The 24,908-nt window shown below is 47.5% G+C and overlaps 1 protein-coding gene across 1 annotated transcript in view; it reads right to left on the bottom strand.

Annotated features, from left to right (window-relative positions):
• LOC119093396 (opsin-2-like) overlaps positions 1 to 10,357 on the bottom strand; it is a 39,678-nt gene extending 29,321 nt beyond the window's left edge. Inside the window, exons 1-3 of the mRNA XM_037216355.1 lie at positions 10,219 to 10,357; positions 9,379 to 9,535; positions 8,228 to 8,358 (exon numbers count right to left, since the gene is read on the bottom strand). Of these exons, the coding sequence (XP_037072250.1) occupies positions 8,228 to 8,358; positions 9,379 to 9,535; positions 10,219 to 10,357 (427 nt within the window). The remainder of the gene's footprint in view (positions 1 to 8,227; positions 8,359 to 9,378; positions 9,536 to 10,218) is intronic.
• Positions 10,358 to 24,908: the final 14,551 nt, after the last annotated feature.

The following is a 24,908-nucleotide window of genomic DNA, read 5'->3' on the forward strand; positions in this document are numbered from 1 at the left end:
ATGCAACACCCGCTCTCAAGGTTTTCGGAAGATACCTCTGCGAATGCCGTGCAATCGCGCCCAATTTTTCATCTGTCTATATGAAAGCCCCTGCGCATGTTTTGAGACCAAAAAAACGTGCTCCTATCTTTTCTGGTTTGGGAGCAACAGCATATTTTTAGGGACACTTCGTGGCGACCTTTGGTCGTTGCGGGCGGCGCGCGCCAACCGACGATTCTGTCACATGAACAGAAACTGGCACATTATACATATTTGCGCAAGACACATACAACTACTCACAAATGTGCTTTTAGTCGAAAGGGGAATACGTCTGTTAAGATTTTGTGTCGCTACAAGGCATGGTCTCGCACGTACAAGCATATAAAGCCGGAAAAGTTTGACTTTCTTTCAAATTTGACCTTTGACCCGTGCTTAAAGGATCAATAATTGACCTAGTCGCATACAACTGGTCACCAATCGTGAGATATTGTGAACACTAATCTACCGGTGTTTCCACCAAGCTATATCTTTATGAGTTTTAAGACGGGGTCACATCGACCGTTCCTTCCCAGCCCGCGTTAGCTAACACGGTGAATCGGCGCGAGAGTGAAAATGCCGCTCTGTGCTATCGATATCTAGTTTGCACCACTGCTTCAGTATTGCCTGGTCGCAGACTGTACGTCACCGCGGTCCCGGAACGGATCGATGCAAGGGCTAATATTACGTAACTTTAATCACTGAGCCTTACTACAACAAATGGTGTAAAGCCACTGGAATCCATCTGCGGTGGTACTCTAAACGCGCGATTCACAAGGAAAACGTGTTCCTGCTTTTTGCATGGTTTTCGCTGCATAATCGCTTTACCGCCATGAACTGCGACATGAAAAGTTTCAAACTTCAAAGAACGCCTCGAGACATTCACCCCCAGCTTCCAGTGGCGCCAGAAGCTGCCTTAGCGAAACGTGCTGTCTGGGACGTCTGGCTTGAACCGGACCTTCAAGTGATTGATTATTCACGCTTCAGTACAGCGGTAGGCAAAATTTGTTACAGGAAAGCCTCTCTACGAACCCTTACAGCATGATGTGTGTGGAACATGTACAAAATTTTCGCGGAGCATTTCAAACAATTGTCTACCCCGGAAATATCTTTGAAACTATACATAGAAGGCGGGGATCAGTTGGAATCTGGATGTTCATTGATGAATTTCTATTTCATTTGCATTTGCTTTGGGTTCTGTGCCCAGAAATGCGTCTTGAAACCGACCGTAACTGCGGACAGGACTGACGAGCAACAGTGCCGACTGGTATGAAGGTGGTTTGCGGCCTTTCTCTCACGCTCACGCTAGCTCTTGGTCTATCTTCCTGCCCGCACTCACGCCCACGCCCACGCTCTCGCTCACGCTCACCCTCATTTTCCGCCAGCTCTATTCAGTGATAAAGAGCCAGACGATTCTTTACATTTGCTGATATCGCAAGGAACGTCACGTCGCAAGCTGAATTAGGCCCACGGCCTGAATTAGGCCCGAGCACAGACACAGCCTGGCTCACAGCCGCGTCCAAAAGCCTGAATAAACGCTGATCAGTACCTTGGAGCCAAACATTTCCAGTGGATCTGTGGAGCGAAATTAGCGTGTGTAAGGGATGTGCGTGAGCTGTGAGGGTATCAAGAGAACTTGCCTTTAGTATAGTTGTAAGTCAACTGGCCCGTAATTACACCAGTTGAGTTGCCTTGGCAGCTAACGTGCCGTGGCACCGCCGGTCGTTGCCGGGAAGCCTGCTTAAGCCGATGCGTTTTTTCTTACTGGGTAAAGCTTATCTGTATTAAAAAGCATTCGTGAATACCAGCTGGGGTCACTTGTTGGTCGATAGAAACGAAGTTTCATTCCAAGGCTAGCTTTCACGGTTCTCACAATTTCCTAACTACTGTTCACACCAACAACACCAACTAGAACCACTCATTGGTCGATAGAAACAAAGTTTGATTTCAAGGCTAGCTTCCACGGTTCCCATAATTCCCTAACTGCTGTTCACGACATGAACGCCAGCTGGGATCACTCATCGGTCGATAGAAGCGAAGGCTCACTTCAAAGCTAGCTATCATGGTTGCCACGATTTCGTAACCACTGTTCGCAGCGTCTAGCAATACATTCTTTTTTTGTACCGCAGCAAAGCTGAGCAACAAAACTTAGCTTAAATGTGTGCAAACTACTCATTTATTCTAAAAAGACCATTAAAAACTGAAAATGATCTCCCATTATAATCCGTGTTTAACTTCAGATCAATCTACGTGGTGTCTGTTGCACCTCGATGTGACGTGTCTTTATTGGCAAATAGTGCATTAAAAGACGCTTCCTTGCCGCTTTTTGACAGAGCCAAGGCGAACTCCGCGATTGTCTATCGAACAAAACAAGAAAAAGAAAGAAGATTAATCTCTTCATTTTCAGGCATACACTTATCTCCTATCTTCAGTATTCCCATGAGCTATGCAAATGCATGCAGATTTAACTTCATGCATATGCATCCGTTTTCCCAGCATGAAAGTCAAAGCCAAACGGAATACCTGGCTACTCTTGCATTCTAAAATCAGTGCTGCAGGGACGGGGCGTAACGCGAGTAGCTTCTCTACGTACCCAAGGTGAAAATATAATGTTTTGCCCTCGACCCGGCCTGTGATTTCATTAGTGATCAAAAGTCAACACAATTTTTTCAAATATAAGAATGTTTTCAATACCGACTGTTATTTGAACGAGAACGATCCGTTGGTTGGTTGCGAAATATTTAGGCAAGACAGACCAAACAGAAGAATTTAGAAAATACCACAGTGGCTTCTGAATAAATAACAAAATGCGATATTGTGTGTAAAAACAACATTGCGTTACAAGACAATGTAAAGAAAAGCCCCTTAAAAAAGGCCTCGGCTCCGTCAATGATTCTGCACTTTACGCGCAAAACGAGTAGGTCAACACACAAGACTAAGCCTACGCGATTATTGTAATACCGCTTGTCACGACTTCTTAATGCTTCGGTTCACAGCCCATGGCTGAGACAGTTCGAAAACGCTGCTGAAATTGATTTTTCTGGTGAGTAACTGTTGCCAGTTCCGTTTCTTGCATGGCGTAAAGTTCCATTTTTGGCTGCTTGTTTCTATTCCGCTTCAGATACACGCCATCGGCACACATTGCCAGCTCGTTGAGGGCGGTAGCTGTAGAGAGGTCGCAGATGAACTATCAGAAACAAGCGTAAAATAATACTTGGCGCAGCGCTTTGCTTGTCCTCCAGTGTCACGACCACTAGAATAATGTTATGACAATAGGAACGTTCACAGGTGGCCAGAGTTCAAACACACACAAAACTATTGCACCAAAAGATAGATTTCCAGGTAAATGTGCATTTCTTCAGTTTTTCCATCGAGTAAAATGTTGTATTATAGATCATGTTCCATAACAGTGGCCTGACAACAAAAATACTTTGGAATGTAAAATTCAGAAATGGTTTGACACTCTGTAGAATTTTGACAAGACAGTCTTCTATATCACACATCACTGCCTCATAACGTGCCCAGCTCGTGATGAGATGCAGCCAACAGAATAAGCTTGATAAAACATATAAACATGGTGGGGTCATGAGGCTGCGACATTTTTAGAAATATAGGGTTGGGTGAATGACCGAGTGATTTGCAACTTCAGGGGGAGGCAGGGGATCGAATCCCTGCTCCGCCTGAGCGCTGCTATGACCTCTGCAGTCGTAAGTGCAGTCTGCAGTCTGCAGTCTGCAGTCTGCAGACTGCAGACTCTGCAGTCTGCTCCAAAATTTTATGCGCGACGACTTGCGACAGGATCTTTTCAAAGCAAAAAGAAAATTACGTAAGTTGTTGAGTGCATTGGCGAGGAACATCATTCACATAGATAAGACAGCACTGATAGCCTTGAAATAAGTAGAAAAGCAGAAATTCGCTTCTGCTATTGTTTCCATAAAGGCATGCTGCCGAAATATATACCTATCTATATCTCCATTCTCCTAGTTTTTCTCGGAGGAATAAAGCTATTACGTCTGTCTTATCTATGCAAAAAGAAAGCAACATCAAAACAAAACAAAAAGCGCAATAGTCCGACAAATTCAAACCAAACCATTCGAAGGCTCGAACATCTGACGATAAGCTGACATCTTCACCAGCCGTCCGGCGCAGCACCAGCCGTGTCGAACACATAGAACCCCCCCCCCCCCCAACTCCATTTCAATGAAGCTGTACTGAGCATAATCCCACATTCCTTTAGACGGCGAGCTTAGGCAAAGGTGTTCGTATCGGCCCTTTTGAGTCGTAAGTGTTCAGTTGAGCTGAAATGACCTCCTCACAGCCAAACGTTTAAGTCGTATTCTACTGGCATCAAACACTACCAGCTATTGAAACCGGTCTCAAAGCAAACATTCAGATGCAAAGTAATGACAAACCTGCCGTGACTCCAGAGCCACGTTTGGCACTTCATCAGAATGCACATTGCTCCTCCCATCACACTACGGGCTGGTGGTTCTTACAATTCCGAAAAACAAATTTCGGCTGAACTTCCCCCGCTTCAGTTCAAAGCAGCCTCCACGGAGTTAAGAACAAATTGAAAAAAGACAACGGAGGTCGCTGAAAAACGCGTTCTTAACGTGTACAAAGCCATTCGAGAAAACTGAAAGTACTTCGGCAGAGGAACACAAATGTTTGAAGTTGTTGAAAGCTGCTGAGAATGAAAGAGGACATAATGGTGAGATCGCATTATCAATGCATGCCATGTCGAAAACATCTCCGACATGTCGAAAAAGTGTAAGATATGCTGCCTGACGAAAGCAATTACAGCAAACTTCCCAGCCACCTAGTGGGAAAGATCGAAGCAAAATGCCACAATGTGTTTAAACATACCGCAACGGCAAATTAGCACTGGAGCTAGTTGTGAGGGACCCTCCACCTACGCACTGCACAACACCACCTTTCTTTTGACTGATAAAGGGCTATTAAGCAGGGAGCAAATTAAAGCAAAACTACACCCACGGCCTTTTGTATGTGCTTGCTGTGGTCCGACCAAAAAAAACAAACAAATAAACAAGCAAATCGGCTCTCAAAGGATCACAAACCAATCTTTTGTCTTCCAGCTACATCTTGGCTCACCTCAGAAACACGAGGATACCTGACAAGGCTCATAGATCAGTTCCTTGACCACCAACTTCTTAAGAACGCAGCAGTCTTCAGCATCGATATTTTCAAGCTGTATAGCAGCATCTTCTGAGAAAGGCTGCATTGGCGGTCACTGACCTTATTTGGCATCCCCAGAATGACATTGACCTTGGTGGTCTCACATCTGAAGACACCACGGTGGTCTCACATCTGAAGACACCACGGTGGTCTCACATCTGAAGACACCACGGTATTCTCACCAACTGTCTCAAAACATTATCTTCATATTCAGCAGACAGCTACAAACAGCAACTCTGTGTCGCCATGGGAAACGAGGTGGGAAACCATGGGAAACCATGGGAACCCTCTCCCGTTACAATAATCTGCATGCACGTATAAGAACGAGGTGCCGTATGCCTGGTTGGCCGGCTGAATACCCCTTTCTCGGGTGGGGGTGCAGGCAATTTGACCCCTCCTGAGATGTAAAAGCTAAGATGGCTAGAGACACGAAATTCACAAGGTAGATTAACCTCTAAGTGAACTTAGCTGTGTCAGAGTTTGAGGTTTCTAGATCATGACCTTCGAGTCAAATAAGGTCAAGCAGAGTCAAACTCCAAATACGTGCTTCATTGCCAGCAGACCTCGTCATGCAATTGCCATGAAGCGATGGCATGACGACATACCTGTTCTATGCAACAGGAGAGTGAAGTCAGTAACCTCGTTTGGCCAAGATGATCAAATATTCACAAGATTGTTCCTATTTGGCTATTCGAATACGTGTCAGGGATTATGCTAGGTGATATTTTTCTAACAGCAAAGTGTTGACCGTCGTCATTTGAGGTCAGTGACCTACTCTGATCTTCAAAAAGTACATAGAACATATGTATTGCGATCACTCTCATCAACAACCTCGAAATGAGCACCAGAACTACCCCCTAAACCAAGCTTTCGGGTAAAAACAGGTTAGCTTAAGTCTTGTTCTGACTTTTATACCTGACCCTAGGTCAGTTGAAGTGGTTTTTGTTCTAAATTCAATCGTTTTATTACCTACGAAACTGTCTCACATATGTATGGCCCTCGTCGAATACTCCGTTGTTGCAGCACATTAAGCGATTCCCTAGAAATGCCCTTCGCTGACAGCCATGACCTGATTTTGACCTGCCGTAGGTCGGTTAACTTATAAGTTTATCTAGTTTTTTACATACAAATATCCGCTATTCAATTTTCTACATATAGATAAAGTCAAGCGTGGCGTAGCCATGCCGTCTGGAAATCACTCTGAAAAGCCTTTGCGACCGGGGGATGGAAATCTGCCCCCCCCCCCGCGCCCACCCGAGTGCGTGTTAACAAAGCAAGACTGAGACCTGATCCTTTCGCTAGATATTTCGACGACTCAATAAGGGTCTGTATTCATCCTTACGCTAGATATTTCGACGACTCAATAAGGGTCTGTACTCATCCTTACACTAGATATTTCGACGACTCAAAAGGGTCTGTAGTCACTCCTACGATGAGCTGTTGGACTTACCGAACTATCTGACTATCCACAGCAGCACCAAGTTCCTTAAAATACGCCCATACATCCGCCCAGCTTGCATTCATGGACACACTGGCGACGGCGGATGCAAATTTCAAGCTTTCAACCGAGCTCAAAATGAAACCCAGCCATTATTGGATCGGCATCGATAGCCCATTATCCCATCTTGTCTCCGACAACAAAGACCCGACGTCATCTGCGACGTCCTCTGTCCACAATTACGGCGAACCATGGACATGTCATCGAATGCCACCGCAAGTGAACTCTCGGATCAAAAGAACTTCCAAGCTGGTTCGAAAAAGACGGCTATTCCAAGCAGCTTTACGTGACCTTCATCGAGAAGCCGATCAAATGCATCGAGTGGAGCAACAACATCGATGGAAACAAAGAACAACCTGACAGACAGCAACATCAGCAAACGTCAACTTCAACAGGAACAGAAGAACATTAGAGGACAAGAACAGGAGCATTATCAGCGATAACATTAACACCAACGAGATCAGAGATCAGCATCATCGACTTAACCAGCGTGATTAGCGGAATAAACAAAGATCGAATGTGTCGTACCTACATGGCTACCTTATTTACCCCATCTGAATGTAGTCTTGGCCGTGAAGATACAATCGGTTGTAAAGGTCCAAAAGCCCAGCAAATAGTTTAGCAGAGTTCGTTGGTGTAAGATATGCTGTTCGTGATGCTGAAATTTGCTGTAAAATCCGGTTGGCTGCCTACGAACTCACCATCATTTCCCTACAGCCCTAACCGGGTTTCGTATTGTGGCTTATAGTTAAATGCACGATTATTTAAAGTTTGCGTGATTGCTTTTGCCAGCATGTACCAATATCTCTTTCCCCTGCACCAGCGTATCCCCAAAACCCCACGCCGAAGTCAAAGGCTGCCGCATGCGAGGTATTACCATTCCCTTCCACTCCGCTCTCCATGTATAACCATCCCCTATATAACCACCCCTTCCACTCCGCTCTCCATGTATAACCATCCCCTATATCTAGCCCCTTCCACTCCGCTCTCCATGTATAACCATCCCCTATATAACTACCCCTTCCACTCCGCTCTCCATGTATAACCATCCCCTATATCTAGCCCCTTCCACTCCGCTCTCCATGTATAACCATCCCCTATATAACTACCCCCCTTCCACTCCGCTCTCCATGTATAACCATCCCCTACATAACTACCCCTTCCACTCCGCTCTCCATGCATAACCATCCCCTACATAACTACCACCCTTCCACTCCGCTCTCCATGCAAAACCATCCCCTATATAACTACCCCCTTCCACTCCGCTCTCCATGCATAACCATCCCCTAAATAACTACCCCTTCCACTCCGCTCTCCATGTATAACCATCCCCTATATCTAAACCCCTTCCACTCCGCTCTCCATGTATACCCATCCCCTATATAACTACCCCCTTTCACTCCGCTCTCCATGCATAACCATCCCCCTATAAAACTACCCCCCTTCCACTCCGCTCTCCATGCATAACCATCCCCTATACAACCATTCCCTTCCACTCGGCTCCCCATGCAAACTCACCTATGACACCGAGCACCGGCCCAGCGAACACCGAATTGGTGACGATGGTGACGGACTTGAACACCATCACCAGATCGCTGATCGCCAGGTTCAACAGCAGCAGGTTCGACGGCTTTCGCAGCTTCCGGTGCCTGCGGATTGCGTTAGAATAGGTTATGCACCATTTATGACACATTTGCTTACTGCATGCAACCCTCAAGTAGGTACGCTTTTTGAAGTGTGCTGCGTGGATATCCACGCTCCAGGAGTTTTCAAGGGCATGTCTTAGCTGGCAATGTTCTTTTAGATTAAAGAATACACTGTGTTAAATAATGGGGCGTTCCAAAACCAGAGCTACCCTTATATGCTTTTTTGGAATATTTCGCCATTTATGCATTTCACATTTTCCCCAGACCGATTAATATCACGTTTAAACAAAAGGAGCGAGTCATATTAACGCAACAGCATAGCCAAAGGCAGAACCTCTCCAGCCAAACCAGACAAATACTAAACAAATTGCAACGCAAAAGTTCACCGTCTCAGTGACCTTTTGAAGTCTTTTGCTGATTTGAGTCTCAGATAACGGACAAGGCTTACGTCTAGAGGGTATCGTGAGGTATTTAATAAGATGGTGTTGGTGATGTCGCCTCCGTGGGCCGTCTCCAAAGGCTCGTGCAGACACGCCCACGGCATGTATTATACCAGATCGAAACGTGCGGCAGTTTGAAAGCATGAACTGCGTATTTGGGCGGGGAGCTTTTGTCTTCTTCAATCTGTCATGCAAACGCACATACTGCGTGCATGATGCCTCATTAGCGCTTTCCAAATGTCTTGAATCCATACAATAGCGTCAGTCGGGGTGGTACCGATGCGTTAAGATATCCTGTTCTTCAGCCACGGGCCGGTCTCAGCTGGGTACTGCGGAACAGCCTACCACTCCAGATCCACTAAGCCGCTGCCATCTAGCGACAAGAGATGTAGACTCAGCAATCAGCCTCGGACTCAGCGGACGAATAGCACTCAAGAGGCCACGGCGCGACCGGGGTTTCGAACCCGGCCCCGCACGTGGGAGCTAAAGGCGCTAACCACTCGGCCATTACGCCCCATCATCTGGCGGTTACGCCGATGACGAAAAACCTCCGCGCATAAGGATGGGCGCACTGAACTCTCACCTGGCGAAGACGCAGATGACGAAGAGGTTGCCGGCGCATCCCACCAGCAGGATCAGGGCGTAGCAGGCCGCTATAGCCAGATGGTACCAGTAAGGTGGCGCCGGAAAGCGCGCCCAGAACGGTTGGATTGACTGCAGGTATGGCCGCGAGCAGAGGCCTGTGACAGACACGGCACCATTGACGGAGCTTACGAGCAGGGAGCGGACACAGGGTGACGTCAGTGGCGAGGATGGTAGATTAGCATGCTGGAGCCAGGCTACCCGCACAGAAAATGGTTTATATGAACCAAGCGTTGCATGGCGTAACACGAGATAGACACTGTTTTGCCCTTCCTTCCCGGGTTCATCGCTGAGGGTTACTGAGAATGCACGGCCTCGCTTACACCTTCAGCTAGAAGTCATTACTCGCAGCGTGGTACGTGTGTTTTTTCAGCAGCTGCATGTGCGCACCGGTCTCGAGCTTAATGGATACGGATGAAGGGAGAGATAATGGACGGAGAAAGAGAGTGAGAGAGAGAGAGGGAGAGGAGAGAGAGAGAGAGAGAGAGAGAGAGAGAGAGAGAGGAGAGAGAGAGAGAGAGAGAGAGAGAGAGAGAGAGAGAGGGGGGGGGGGAAATAACAAGGGATAAGCTGAAGGAAAAAGGGCACGATCCCCAGACACGCAGACTTATAAAACACGCCTATAATGAGATGGAAACACATGACCAACGATGCGAGTGTACCCAATCAATTAGATCTGGCCCTCCATTAACGTTACCCTGCTACCCAAGAAAAACACGTCCGGGGCTGCTTGACCATCACTCATCGTCAGCCGCTGGCGTCGGTGCCCAGTGGAGCCTACCGAGCTGCAGCCAGCTCCTGACATCATAGCCGTTCTCCAGCAGCAGCGACGTCACGTTGACGTCACGCGACGTCACGTTGACGACGGACGGACACGAGCCGGCTGACTCGTCGCAGGCTCGCACCACGCCCGACGACATGTTTCATGGTCGGCCCGCTTCGCCTGTGGACGGGCAGAGCTGGCCTCAGGCGCGCCACGGTTCGTCTGTCGCGTAGTCGCATGCCCGGTTCTCTACATGTCATTTTGCGGTTCGCCATTTGACTTTCTGATATCGTTGCATGTTTTTGTTTGGATTTTGCCTTTTTGCAGCTTGCGGCTCAGCCGATTCGCTTCTTTGCCACGTCGACTATTTCCTGTCGCCAATTTGAAGTCGTCATTTAGCAATCGACAAAATATTATTCCATATTCTCCATATTCTCCAAGCTGACTTTTGGACTTTTGTCCAACAACCGTAACCGTACAGCGCGACCTGTTGGCAAACAACTTGGCTCAGGTGGTAGGGGAGGGGGGGGGGGGAGCGCGGCGAACCTGATTCGACCGGCAGGACCCCGAGGGCCCGTGCAAACGGACTCACTGGCATGTCAAAGAAAAGCACGAAATTCTAAAGCCGTAAAAATCGCCGAAACGCGTGTCGAAATCCGGTTAATAGCTCCCCAAAGAGGCATACAGCGTAACTCGACTCCACACGTCGATGCTGAAAAATGAGCAATCGTGCAGCGAAGCGTGTAAACTGATGCACACAGCCGCTCAGTGCGCCTCATGCGCAAGACAAACATCCGATGGATTTTAGGCGTTTTCAGGATTAATGTTGGATCTCACGGACCCGAGCAGAAAACAGCGCAAAGCCAACTGCACCGCGTAGCTGTATGTATCGTTTACAGATCTTATAGCTACACCATCAATGCCAGACACATTTATTTAGCCCGTTGTTATACCACCATTCAACCAGCACCCTCTCGTATATTGAAGATCTATTATTGTGAGCATAAACAAAGTCTGAACCCACCATGACGAAAAACGAGGAGCTCAAGACCTTTCGTGCTTGTATCACGTGCGATAGGTATTCAATTTCCGCAGTCACAGCCACACGAGACGAAAAAATGCGACTGAAAAATGCTACACGAAGCTGAGACGACAGTATGCAGCTGTATTGACGCTGATATCCGTCACCGCGTGCACAGACCGCGCGGCATCAGGCACAATACTTGGACTAACTAATTCTCCCGCATATTGTGCAGCATATTGCATACCCGAGCCGAAAATATTCAGACGTGTGCAGCCGGGGTCGTGACGACGCAAAAAACAATGTGGCTGAAACACACGAGCGTGAGCACACACGGGGCGAACGCACATAGTAACCCGCAGCGCCCGCGTACCTTCACCAAGGTTATGGCATGCATTTACACGTTCGTGACGAATCGTTGACAGTTAAAATCTAGAGACATACGTAAAATAATATGACCGAGAATATGGGACGTAGTTTTACGACACGTTAAAAGTTGCGGCGCCCCAAACTGCGTTTTGAACAAAAAGTTGGGGTTATGCTGATTACCATTGAGAAATCGTACGCACGCTCCTGTGTACACACAGCTGTTCGGCAACAGCTCGAGTGCGCGTAGCTGGTACGTGCATCGGGCTAGGCGCTGGCGAGAGCAATGCACGGACCGGCTAATTCTATCACATATCGCCACCATTTCGCAGTGACTTTATGAGCCGACATCTCCAGATTTGGCTTGCGATGGCCAGCAATGAATCCCATCAAAATAACGTTTTTTTTTATTGAATTCGAGCGTTTTGAATTAACAGATTTCTGGCATCAGAGCTCACGCTAAGCAGTGCTTGTTGTGTAGGCCCTTACCTCTACCACCCGATGGCGCAATGCCAAGACAATGGCAGAATGTGGTGGTGAAAGCTCAACACACCGCACTGCTTGGCACGGTCCGTCCAGTTCTCTGACGTCATCTGACCTTTACCACGGCCGCTGCCACCGGCCGCAGGCCATGTCTGTCGAGGGTAAATAGTGAGCGCCTACAGCGATTCGAATTCACCCTGCCACCGGTGGGTGAATCGGAGGGCAGGCAATCTAACCAACTGAACCACCGGGACAGAGAATGAATGATACGGAGAACTTAACATTCTTCTATAAGTGCCATGTTGTGTCTGCAATGAGGTAATATACTTAAAAATAATTGCTGACTGGTATATAGTACCGCAACTCGATAATCCAACTGCCAAAGTGGTGGTAAAAGGGGGCGATAAATGATTATTCCCCACAAGATGCGCACCATATGACGTCATCAGCAAGTGGTGACCCACCGATAACGCGCGTGAGGTGCTTTTGGTTGAAGTGGGACGTGCCATAATCGTGATTAATCGACTAGAGTATTTGGTAGCAGCAGCGGTATCTACTTACAACTTTGTTCCTCTTCTTAGTATTCTAGTTAAGATATCTCAACGGATAACTCCGTATTGCTGCAGCGGTTCACATGCACGCGGTATGACCTTTTTCGAAAGCGGCTCAGTGCTATGATTGTACAGTGTCTGCCCGCAGGCATAGCTAACAGCACACGGCGAGCACGTCGAGTCAGTTTTGATATGATGGGGTTCACCATGTGTGTTTTTTCAGTAGCTGGCATGCCACAACTTTCAATAAACTTGAGGAACAGTAACAGTGGCTGGCGTACCACAACTTTCAATAACCTGCGGAGCTTCAAAACCTCATTTCGTTCGCGTGTAGACCTCTTTGATCGCATGATGCTTGCTTTGCCTTGACAGTAATCTGCGAAGATCCGGGTCAAAAACTTGAATTTTGCCTAAGAGATTCCGCTGCGTTGCGATTAAACATATTCCAAAGCTGATAGTCCAAAAAGACCGACCATTTCACCAAAGACAAACCGAACATGGAATCAATGCACATCGCTTTTGCGGTTCACCTAAATGTTGGTCTCCAAATAGCATCGCGAATACGCACACAATGCTTCGCCCGATTAATTCTCCTGCCGTTATTAGGCGTTATTGAGTCCTGAGAAGGACTGAATTGTGTTGGCTTTGTTGGCTCGGCATCAATTCCAGCCATGTTTGGGGCCGCAACATGAATTCTTGACTTGAATTGCCGGATTCAAAGCGGAGTATTCTGATTGCGAGTCCAGTGCTCCATAAGCTGCCCTGCGCGAATAGCTCCGTCGCTACAACCCTAGACTCGCAATCAAAAGACCCTGGTTCGCATCCCAGCAGTTCCAAGGAGATTGGTCTGATCGTGTCACTTCCATGGATGAAAACTAAACATCGGCCTGTCGTTCTCCAGACTCAAATGTAACGACAGCGGTAGTGTCAACTGGGCGAAATGTGTGCATACTAACACACCGGAGGGGGACGATTTATGAACAATGATCCCAACCGAGGCCAAGTCTGCTGCATATGAGCCATTTATCGTGTAGGATAGCGCATATATGCGCGGGGAATATTTAGACGTGTAAAAGGAACATTAAGCAGCCTGGGCCATAGCAGCGTGCGATCAAAGCAGTGCGACTAAGGCACAGAATCGTGTGCTCGCTGGAGCAGTTCACGGATTGTATCAATCCGCGCGGAGGATTGGACCGGATCAGGAATGTTCACCAAAACTTGGATTAGAACCGGACCGGATGCTCGAATCTGCCGGCTCACGCGTGCTGAAGGGATTTAAAACAGATGAAAACGTATTATCGTCGAATAGTCCCTGAAATGTCAATGAAGACATCGACTTAGAAAAGGATCCCCAATGAAGTACATTATGTAATGAACACATGACATTACAAAATTGATAAGAATGAGATACATTCATAAATGGTTCTATGGAAATCTAGATCGCTTATGTCTGTCGCAGTAGCTGAAATGTCTGATAATCTAATAACCTATCTTATTATAATCTTGTCAGAAATCCCATTTCACACCACTGAGTGATGTTGCATTTCAGAGTTGAAAATTAGGCAGCAGCATGTTTTATTGGTAAAAAGCGTGCCACAGAGTTTTGAAATCCAAGTTCCTGTCCAATAAATATACAAAAAGATTGACTTCATGTCACCACTTTAGTTTCCATTTACTTAGTCAGTCAGCCAATTTTAGAATAATGGCAGCAGCTTTAATTCAAGCATGCTGAACCAGCTGATCCATTTCCACGTGTCTACCAGAACAACAATTGTTGCATCTCTACACGTCATTTTTACCTACTCTCCCTAATAAATGTATCTCAAAGCGAAGGCGAAAAGAACGTTCACTGACCCACGAGAGTGAGATACTCATATCAATGTCTGCCCTTCACGAGAGGAGACTGAAGCGCTCTCATTGTTCAAAGTTCTATTTACACTTTTTCACGAAATATCAGTTGAGATGCAATTGCGCTCATTACAACACTTAAAGAGCAAGATATACTTTAATGGTCTAAACCTTTTTCAACACTGTTGTCTGAGGAGAGTTTGTGGGCAACTGGTGGGCACATTCCACCGCCTCCCAATTTTTGGAGGGTCATTCTAGTTTCGTTTTAAACATGCTCATCATCCTTAATGCCTTGTTTTCCCAGCGTAAGACACCTCTCTAGTATGCTTGGCAATCCCAACTCATTTTATGTAACAAGTGAAGCATAATTGCACGTCTTTGACACGAGAAACGTGTTCCTATTTTTCTGGTTTCGGAGCAGTGGCGGTCTTTGAAAAACACTGCACGGTGGTCTATTGCCGCAGGATGCGGCGGCCAGCAACCGACGATACCACGGGACGCGTGAGGCGAGCTGGCAGTGTTACGTAAACGAAGCCTTACGTAATGAGCACATCCTTACACACATGAAATATGGCCGATAACTGAGCTCAGAATTAAGCAAAGAATACGCCTGTTCAAGCTTTATTTCCCGCAAGGCATGGTCTAGCAGGTATGAAAAGCTGAAAAAGTGCGATTTTTTTCGAAATTTTAATACTTGACCAGCCACAATGGGCCATTCACTGAGTTAGCAACATGAAACCTAGTACCAACTGCGCGATCTCGTTGATACCAACCCACTGATATTTTTCGCTCGGCTCTATCTCCATTAGGTTGGAAAAGACCGGGGGTTGGGTTTGCATCACCTCTTCCTCTCTAATCAGTCGAGTTATAAAAAACGGGGAACTAGGTCGACGGATAAAGAGACAGCTCAGTCCCTTTGTGTGTTTGTGGAAAACAGGCGTAAGCTTTTTTACCTCTGCCTCAAGACAGGCGTAAGCTTTTACCTCTGTCTCAAAGAATGAGCATGCTGGTCTCTACATCCAGAGACCAATCGCAACTTCATCCTCCAGCAGTTGGCTGCCTGATGTGAGCTAGGCACTCTTCGCATCCAGTAAAAATATTAGACCTTAGGTAGGTGCCTATCGATTCGTGTCCTATCTATTTAAGTCACATTTGCATGACCATGTACAAATTGGGTGCCAACGATGCATCTCCATACCTGCGATACTCCTGTAAAGATTTAGAATCCCATCTCACCACACAGAAAGCCTGGAAATTAAAATGGCTGAAAGCAGCGTAGCCCAAGGCCGTCTAGTCATACCTCAAATGAAGAGTTTTCAATTCACACCTAACTTTCGCAAACGTTATGTGAATATGAGAGGATTACATAATTGCGTATGTGGCAGTGACGGTACACGAGAGACGTTACGCACTTTGACCAAAAAGCTGCGCCATGTTATAACGTGTTTATTACATGACGCAGTATTATGATGTCTAGTTTAGCGTGCTGAAAAAGAAAACAAAAAAGGATACAAAGTGACGTACCATTGTGAACATATCTGTACAGAATTGTTTAAACTATGTAAATGTGACTTCACGCAATGTGATGCACAACTGTAAATAAAATTTCGTATTTCTTTCCTGCATGAGCAAAAAAGGATATTTGGTAGCTTGTGTCACTTAAGCAATAGGGTTCAAAACTGACGCAACTGTTTCATTTTCCTGTATGAAAGCGAACCGTCGGGTGGCAGTCGGGCGCGTAAATGACAATTTTGACGCAACTGGTAACCCGGCAGGAAAAAATGCTCGCCGTTGAGGTTGCCTGGCCAATCGGTGTGCCAGAAAACGGAGGCGTACCTGAAGTATCATATGTGAAGTGAGCTGGTCGATTTGGTTATTCAAAAAGCGCACTAGGTGAGCGTCGTCTTGCGCTTGTGAACTGCGTGCCGCTGAAACTGTTAAGTGGCGTGGGTAGGTATGCTGCACCTAACCTGGAGGCTGAAAATATTGCACAATGTGCTCATATTGTTAGGCCATTAAAACCGGAAACGTTTCTGGCCTCTGATGTGGTGCTGTGGTTTCTGTTTTGTCTTGGGATTTGTTGACCAAATACTTTTGATATTAATAGCGTGATAAACCTTGTTTATTCTGGTCCTCATTGCATTCATGGTAGGGCAGCGATCTATGCTAGGTATCTTAGCACCCAGTGATTATGGCCACTTCGACGTGTTTTTCCAACGAAATTAAAGAAGCAAGTCAAATTGAAGACGCTCAAATTTGCCACTTTCTACTTAAAAATTCGAAAAAATTCTTTTGCGGAAGCGGACTGGCACGGACTCGTTTCATATATTTTTCTGGTACATCGGACCGAACCGGATTTGATTGAGAAATCTGGCAAAACCGTACTGGCGGGAGGATTGGGTCTGGACCGAATCCTAAAAATCCAATCCGTGAAGTGCTCTAGTGCAAACACATCTGCTGCTAACTTTTCCATATGTGACATATATTCACATATGCAAGTGCTGTTGTAGCCCATCAGCTGTTCTGCGGCAGGTTGACTGTCGAGCTGCTGCAGAGCAGCAGTCGAGCTAACAGCTGTCGACCTGCTGCAGAACAGCCGTTGCGCTACAACGGCACAATGTCTCCAGAATATGGAGACATTGTTTGCTTGCTACTGCAACCCGAATCTGAAGATTCTGGTTCAGACCGTCGTCGACAAATAGCACAGTATGTGATAAAACTGACCGGCTCATGAATTGCCTTCAAAATCCAAGAGCTCTGAATTCCGGAACGAAGTGTGGCTTTCGCATTTTCGTCACCAGTCCTTTACTCCAAGCGCCAAAATGTCGGAAAACCGTTGTCTGCTAATTTATTAGTCAACAGACTTGTTTAATTTACTAATTCGTGAGAGGCGGCCCACAGTTCGCTGGCATGCGCCTCTCTCCATCACTGCCGCCTGCGTAAACCTGAATCTGAATGCCACTCATCAGCCCAGGGTCACCAGGCGTATTCCTTAGCCCCAGCCAGCGGCGCGTACAGTTGCACTTACCCCGGGACTGGGCCCGGCTAGCGGGACCCCGCTAGCGCAGGTAAGCGTGCTGTGTCCAGGCGTTCACCAGGCTCCACTACTCACGATCAGCCGGCCGGAGAACAATATGTTAGAGTTGCCTCTTTTCGAGATTCTGCCCCCCCCCCCCCCTCCGTAGTCTAAACTTGGCATTAATCCTCTCCACGCAAGAAATTTCCCGTACTAGCTTCGATATCAGCAAGTACTTTCGTACTCTCCATCCCAGTTTCCAGGCGTTGATAAGGCTGGGCGGTGCGCTAGCTGTCGTTTGAAGATCGACTCTAAATCGGCGCAGAAGAGACGCAGCGCTGTGCTGTGGCATAAATGCATTGCCATCTGCCATCTGCCACTAATGAGCCGCTCGTTAATATGCCGCGGTTTTGCATTTTGGCAGGCATTCGTGAGACGATTTACTGAGAGCAGCATCAAAGTTTCGGATGCAGATCACAAAAGTTTGGGAACCACAGGCCAAAAAACATGATGGTTTGTTCTGCCGTGTTAGTCATCGTAACGCAGTGCCACCGGCCGGTCACCAGGGGTTTTATGACGACACGGTACCTCGACCGTTTTTTAGTTTCGTCACATATTTCGGTTGTAGATACCCCTGATGCAGACGTCAAACAAATATTTTAACGAGGTTTGAGATCTGTACAGGCATATGAAAAGACGATACGGAAAAACAGTCGCTACTTTTTTCCCGCAGAAGAAAATAAACGGAAACCATTTGTCTTTGAAGAGAGCTGCACTGCACTGGACACAGCGGCCATACAAAATGAATAGGAATTCCCAATGCAATCTAGGCATGGAAAACGTGGTGCTTTTGTGCCTACCATTTGAGCGTGTTGGTTTTCCCATGTCAATTCGCTTTTCGTCATACTGGCAAGTCGCCACTTATTCAAACTCGACTCTTAAGTTTTTCGCCATATACCCGTTTGCCGTAGCGCAATGTAAACTTTTTGGCGTGTCGCCATTTTGCAACTTGTCATTTAGCAGTCCGTCGTCTTGGTATGGTGCCATTTTGCAGTTCGCCATTTATCCGATTCGACTTTTTGGCACGTCGGCTTTTTTACACGTTGCCAATGCGGAAGTTATCATGCGTCAGCCACCAAAAAGATAGTCGGCAAACTGCAAGTTGACTTTTTTGCCCAGACGCCGCCGCTACGTAGGGCAAGCTGTCTATGCGGCGACGCGGAGCCGCTGAGTCTGGCAAGCAGGCAACCCACGCTTGAGGAGAATCTGAACGCCAAGGAATTAGCTGACGTAGACTTCGGCAGTCAATGGCTGATCACGCCAATCTGGCGCGCTGTCGTCATCAGGCTTGCTCAGCGACGCAAGGAGGATATGGCGCCACCGCGGTGCTCGACTGCCGCACCCAGCGGTGGGTCATGGTGTCATCCACCGGCGTGTCATGGTGTCATCCAATGGTGTATCAGGGTGTCATCCAACGGTGTATCAGGGTGTCATCCAACGGCATGGCATCATGTCATTCATCGGTGTGTCCTGGTGTCATCCAGTGGAATGTTGTGACGTAAGTGTCATGGTATGTTTCACCGGCGTGTCGTAGTGTTATCAACCGGCGTGCCCCAGTGTCATCCAGTGGTGTATCATGGTGTCATCCAACGGCATGTCATCATGCCATTCATCGGTATGTCTTGGTGTCATCCAGTGGAGTGTCGTAGTATCTTCCAACTGCGTGCCGTAGTGTTTTCCACCGGCGTGTCATGATGTCATCCACTGGCGCGTCATGGTGTTATCCACCAGCGTGTCCAAGTGCCATGGTGTCTTTTACCGGTGTGTCCTAGCGCCATCCACTAGTGTGTCATGGGGGCATCCAGCGGTTTGTCTCACGCTGAATCTACTATATCATATATATATATATATATATATATATATATATATATATATATATTGCATTTATAGACCATATTATTGGTCGTGATTCTCAGGGATTGTGTCACGGGGGTGCGTCACATGATGTAAGCCGCAGAGTCTCGCGCACCGTTACCCCCGACTTTCGACTGCATGTATTGGGGGCTCATCATCCAGACAAGAGAAAAATGATCACTTTACATACAGGCCGGGTCATTCATCTGTGAACAGGCATGTAGCCTGGACAGATAAAGCACTGCGCTTTTCTTAAAAAAGTACAGATGACCACAGACCGACCATAAGTGTCGCGTAACACCGGTGCCGGTGTCCATACGCTGCTTGAACACACCACGAGTCAGGCAGGGTGTGGCCAGAGCTCTAGATCTGTATTCTGCCTGAACACACCACGAGTCAGGCAGGGTATGGCTAGAGCTCTAGATTTGTATTCTGCCTGGACACACCACGCGTCAGGCAGGGTGTGCCCAGAGCTCTAGATCTCTATTCTGCCTGGACACATCACGAGTCAGGCAGTGTCCGCCAGAGCTCTAGATCTGTATTCTGCCTGAACACACCACGAGTCAGGCAGGGTGTGGCCAGAGCTCTAGATCTGTATTCTGCCTGAACACACCACGAGTCAGGCAGGGTGTGCCCAGAGCTCTAGATCTATATTCTGCCTGAAACACACCACGAGTCAGGCAGGGTGTGGCTAGAGCTCTAGATTTGTATTCCGCCTGAACATACCACGAGTCAGGCAGGGTGTGGCTAGAGCTCTAGATCTGTATTCTGCCTGGACACACCACGGGTCAGGCAGGGTGTGGCCAGAGCTCTAGATCCGTATTCTGCCTGGACACACCACGAGTCAGGCAGGGTGTGGCCAGAGCTCTAGATCCGTATTCTGCCTGGACACACCACGAGTCCAGGCAGGGTGTGGCCAGAGCTCTAGATCCGTATTCTGCCTGGACACACCACGAGTCAGGCAGGGTGTGGCCAGAGCTCTAGATTTGTATTCTGCCTGGACACACCACGAGTCAGGCAGGGTGTGGCCAGAGCTCTAGATCCGTATTCTGCTGGACACACCACGAGTCAGCAGGGTGTGGCCAGAGCTCTAGATCTGTATTCTGCCTGAACGCACTACGCATCAGGAAGCGTGTAGCCAAAAAACGGCCCAGCTCTCCACACTCATCCAGGATTTAGACCACTTTTATTCCAAAAATAAATATCACCTTTCCCCTTGTTTGCCCGTACATTTTTTCGACCGGTTCATCAAGATTCCCCTCTAGTAATGTTATGCTATCCGAGTTAGCTAGACCATGAGTCAAACCCGAGATTTATGAGCATAAACTGGACTGAGTACATCTTCGGTGCCTTGCATCAGCACTTGAGTGGACGATTTGTAGATTTAGTCAGTGTCTTATGTTTCTAGCGGGCAGCGCCAAAATGAATGCCGAAATGTCTGAAATCCTGGTCTGGTTACGCCGCGACGGGCCACTTTCCAGCAGTCACGTATTTATGCACCACCATCGACGGATTCAGTATTATTTTTTGAAATAATGAAATATCATTTATTCTTTTCAACTATTCTTTGCGCTCATCTGGATCGAAGGCTGTGTACGTGCGTAACTTTCCTGTCAACAGGTATCTCTGGAGCTGATTTGAGCTAAGTAAACAACTAAGTAAACAGCTTTAATGAGAAGGAATTACAATAGAATAGTGCCCGAAAGAAATCAAGCTTCGCTCTAAAGTCGGAGTTCGAGTCCAATGACATAAATCGTGAAGTATACCTTGCACCTGACTTTAGAGCCGCAGTGAAGCAAAAGTGTTTGTAAAACTCTGAAGTAGAAGTGGTGTTGCGAGAACCATTGATTTCTAAGCAGCTGCATGGTATGCAGCTCAAATGAGTGGGACAATCGCGTACGTAAGAAATGAATGCTGGTTGCGACGGATTGACTAAAATATATTCAGAGCATCTCCGTTATGGGGGGAATTTATGCGTCACGAAATGACGATAATATTACATTGCATGATCGATTCATTGTTACGAACGATGTTGATATTGGTGTAAAGGTCCCCACACGAAACAAGGATCATTAAACGGAAGCGGTAGGTTATTCATTGTTAAAACAATCTCAAAGTTATCGAAATATCAAGGGCATACCTAACATCTAGGAGTTTCATAAAAAAGCAAACCAAGATAGTGGCCAGATAGCGACCCCTTTCTACATAATGCGAAAATGAGATGCAAATGCTACCTATTTCCGATAAGCGAAAGCAGACACATTCTCCAGTGCCAAACGCAAGATGATCTGCTAGGTGTGCATCGTGGCTGTTTTTTGCACGACTGGCTAGCTCGAGAGGTGTGACAAACTTCAGCCGTTTGTTTGTAACGTATGACTGGCCAAGCCCGCACCATTTATATAGTTACGCCAAGAAGGGATACATGCACATAGGTATATGTGCCTAGCTCAAGGCCTCAAGGTCATGCTCCTACACCTAGTCACAATCAAAGCTCCGGACTCAGGAAGAGAAACCCAACTCAAAATGCAACTTGTGAGCATTTAATACCACCAGGTTTTTTGGTCAACATTAAACTTCTTATTTTGGGACGGAAGGCCATTTATTCCTCCGAAAATTATGCGAGTTAGACGGCTTAGAGAAGTAAAAACATTCTTGATTTCAACTCGTCCAACCGCAAACTTTTTAACTAATTTATCAACTTTATCATAAGCATCAGGTTATTCATATTGGTGTCCGCATATATTCTCACTGTACTTCCACAAGAGCTCTGAAAACACATCTCGTGAAAGCAGATCTCCTTATTCGCCTGCGTGCGTTATATTGAAACACCAGCATAACTAAACAAGGTTCCACAACCGAAATCCTAGCGAACACCATCGCACATGCAAGCATACCCAGCTTTCAAAGCGCAGCGTACGGCATCGCGAAAACATGTCCGCTCTCTCGACAGTTCTAGTTGATTTCCATCAACGGAACCTAATAATCACCCCGGGTAGATGCGCCAACTAGCATTGGCGCGGCGCGTACTCATTATTTCCCTCCTGCGTCAAAATTTGCATCGATACAACATCGGATAACTCGCGCCAGACGACCCTGTGAGTTCGTCACTCGTTTTATCAGCATTGCCGATGCCTGTTGGTACTCGCTTTTGATATTACGTCATTTTGGCAACAGGTGGAAGCACCAAGTTGAGTGAAGCAGGCACATAGATGGTATCAAACCACCTCTTTTATCACACAGTCAAACTCAATGCCACACCATACGCAAAACCGCCCGCGTGGAAAAAAATCCTGGGTACGTTTCCGCAACGTCTAAACGTCACATTTCTCTTCCCTGCACGCCATGCAAAACGACCGCAAGACACCACCCAGCCCTCGCACGGAGCAGGACAAGGCAGCCGCCAGCAGCGCCCACACTCCTGCTATGCGCCGTTACCTGCGGACGGTGTGTAGCACGTCGCTCCGCCGGCGCCAAGGTCGGCCCCAGGAGATGCAGGCGCCGCGCGTCGGCCGCGACTGACGGACCGTCGACGACGACGCAGCACCGCCGCCGCCGCGACGTCCCCCTCCCACTCCCCCCCCCCCCCCCGGCCGCACGCCGCGCCGCACCGCGTGGCGGGCCTGCGCGCCGAGGCGTGTGCGTGTGCGTGTGAGTGCGTGTGTGTGTGTGTGTGTGTGTGGTGTGTGTGTGTGTGTGTGTGTGTGGTGTGTGTGTGTGTGTGTGTGTGTGTGTGTGTGTGGTGTGTGTGTGTGTGTGTGGTGTGTTTGTGTGTTCTTTTGGACCGTATGACGTGTGTGTGACGTGTGTGTGTGTGAATGCTGTGCTCGTTAGCGTTGCGGCTTTCATGTTGGGCGTCGCCACGAGGTCAGAAAGGATTACGCAATGCGTTCGATGTGACGTCATGATTTGGTAATGAATGCCGCTAGTTGGAAATGCCTCGTAATACTAATAACGAATTGAGTTTGCTCTGAACACACAGTTGCCGTAGGCTTATCCGGGTATCCCCCTAGTTGTCGCATTACTGTCTGTGAACCCAAGTCCCTGTACAGATTGCTCTGCTGACGTGGCTTTCGGACCAATATATTTGTGCACACAGATTGCTCCAAAAATCCTGACTGCCTACCCTGCGGAGCGATTCCACTTCCACGGTAATTTTTGGCTGACATTTCACCTGACATGTCCGGTCAGGTGACATGTGACATGACATGACATGACAGCTCGCTCGCCCTGTGACATGTCTGCCCTTCTGGCCAGCTGACTACTGACCGCCAAACGTCGATAAAATAAGCGCGGACTCCGGCACGCCACCCGACATGACCGGATCACGCTCAGCTAACGAATCTGCGTGCTTTCAACCGAGATACCAATGTGGCTAGTTCCGAATCCGATTGATTGTGTTCAACCGTGTATTGCCCGACGAACATGGCTTAGGCAACCGATGTGATGAGGGCACTGCTCATTATTTGGTGCAACATGCAAATAGGTGTGTTTTGTTCATTCGACAGTATTCGTTTGAAATTTATCACTGCATTTCCGCGGGCTGGCCTCTCACGAAGAGTGTCTGTATTTGGTAAGTAGGAAGCATTTTAAAATGTCTCAGGGGTTCGTTAGTGAAAACTGAGAGCTTGTTATGTGCCAGGCTGTGGTTCAGATTTACATGGTTCTTTAGCTGCACTCGCCGTTTTCATTACCATATTCATTTAAATCAACCTGAAGCTTGTAGACGTTTCGGCTGAATTTTCTAAGCGTTGTGATGCGCTGGATGCATTGCACACTGCAAACCATTGAACAACGCATTTTTGTCCCGTTTGTCCAGAATAGGTACAGCAATGTCATTGCACCTCACACTCACTGGCTAAGACCTTAACGGCTTCAACAGAAAATGACTTATAAGTTTGCAACATGTCCAGAAATGCGGTTCTTTTGTTGCTACAAGCGACGAAAGTGGTGCGTAGGATATCAGACCCCTCCACGCTCCTCTAACAACTTACCGCCTTGAAGTTACCGCCCTGAGTCCAACTTAGTTGCGTCCGATGGCTTCGGAAAAAAACAAGCATGTTGTGACGACGCATCCAAGGCGCGTTGGCTGGCGTCCGGCCTCTGGGGTCTCCAGTGCTACAGCCGTCCGGACTCATGTCAAGCCCGGCCAGCGAGCGGCGTCGGCGTCGACAGTCACAATACCCGTCAGCCCTCACAAAAGGGACTGACACAGAGCGTGGAAATACGCGTCGACCATCGCTGCGGTCGCACCCAGCAGCGGAGAGCCGGGAGAAGCGCGTGCAAGGCAAGTACATAAAGGATCTGGGCAGATATGTGATTTATGTTTATTCTGTGGAATTTACTCGGAGTCCGACTCATAGTCATGACGCTATCACTGGCTTTGATGATGAAAGACTACACGAGTCTACAACAATTCTAACCCGCCACGACCGTGCTTGATTATGAAGTGGGATACACTCAGCTTAATTGCGGCTGCGACAGTGCAGAATGTTATTGGCAGTTATCACGT

This window comes from Pollicipes pollicipes, unplaced genomic scaffold (assembly GCF_011947565.3).
Source record: "Pollicipes pollicipes isolate AB1234 unplaced genomic scaffold, Ppol_2.1 Scaffold_1600;HRSCAF=1878_pilon_pilon_pilon, whole genome shotgun sequence".
Classification (NCBI taxonomy): domain Eukaryota; kingdom Metazoa; phylum Arthropoda; class Thecostraca; order Pollicipedomorpha; family Pollicipedidae; genus Pollicipes; species Pollicipes pollicipes.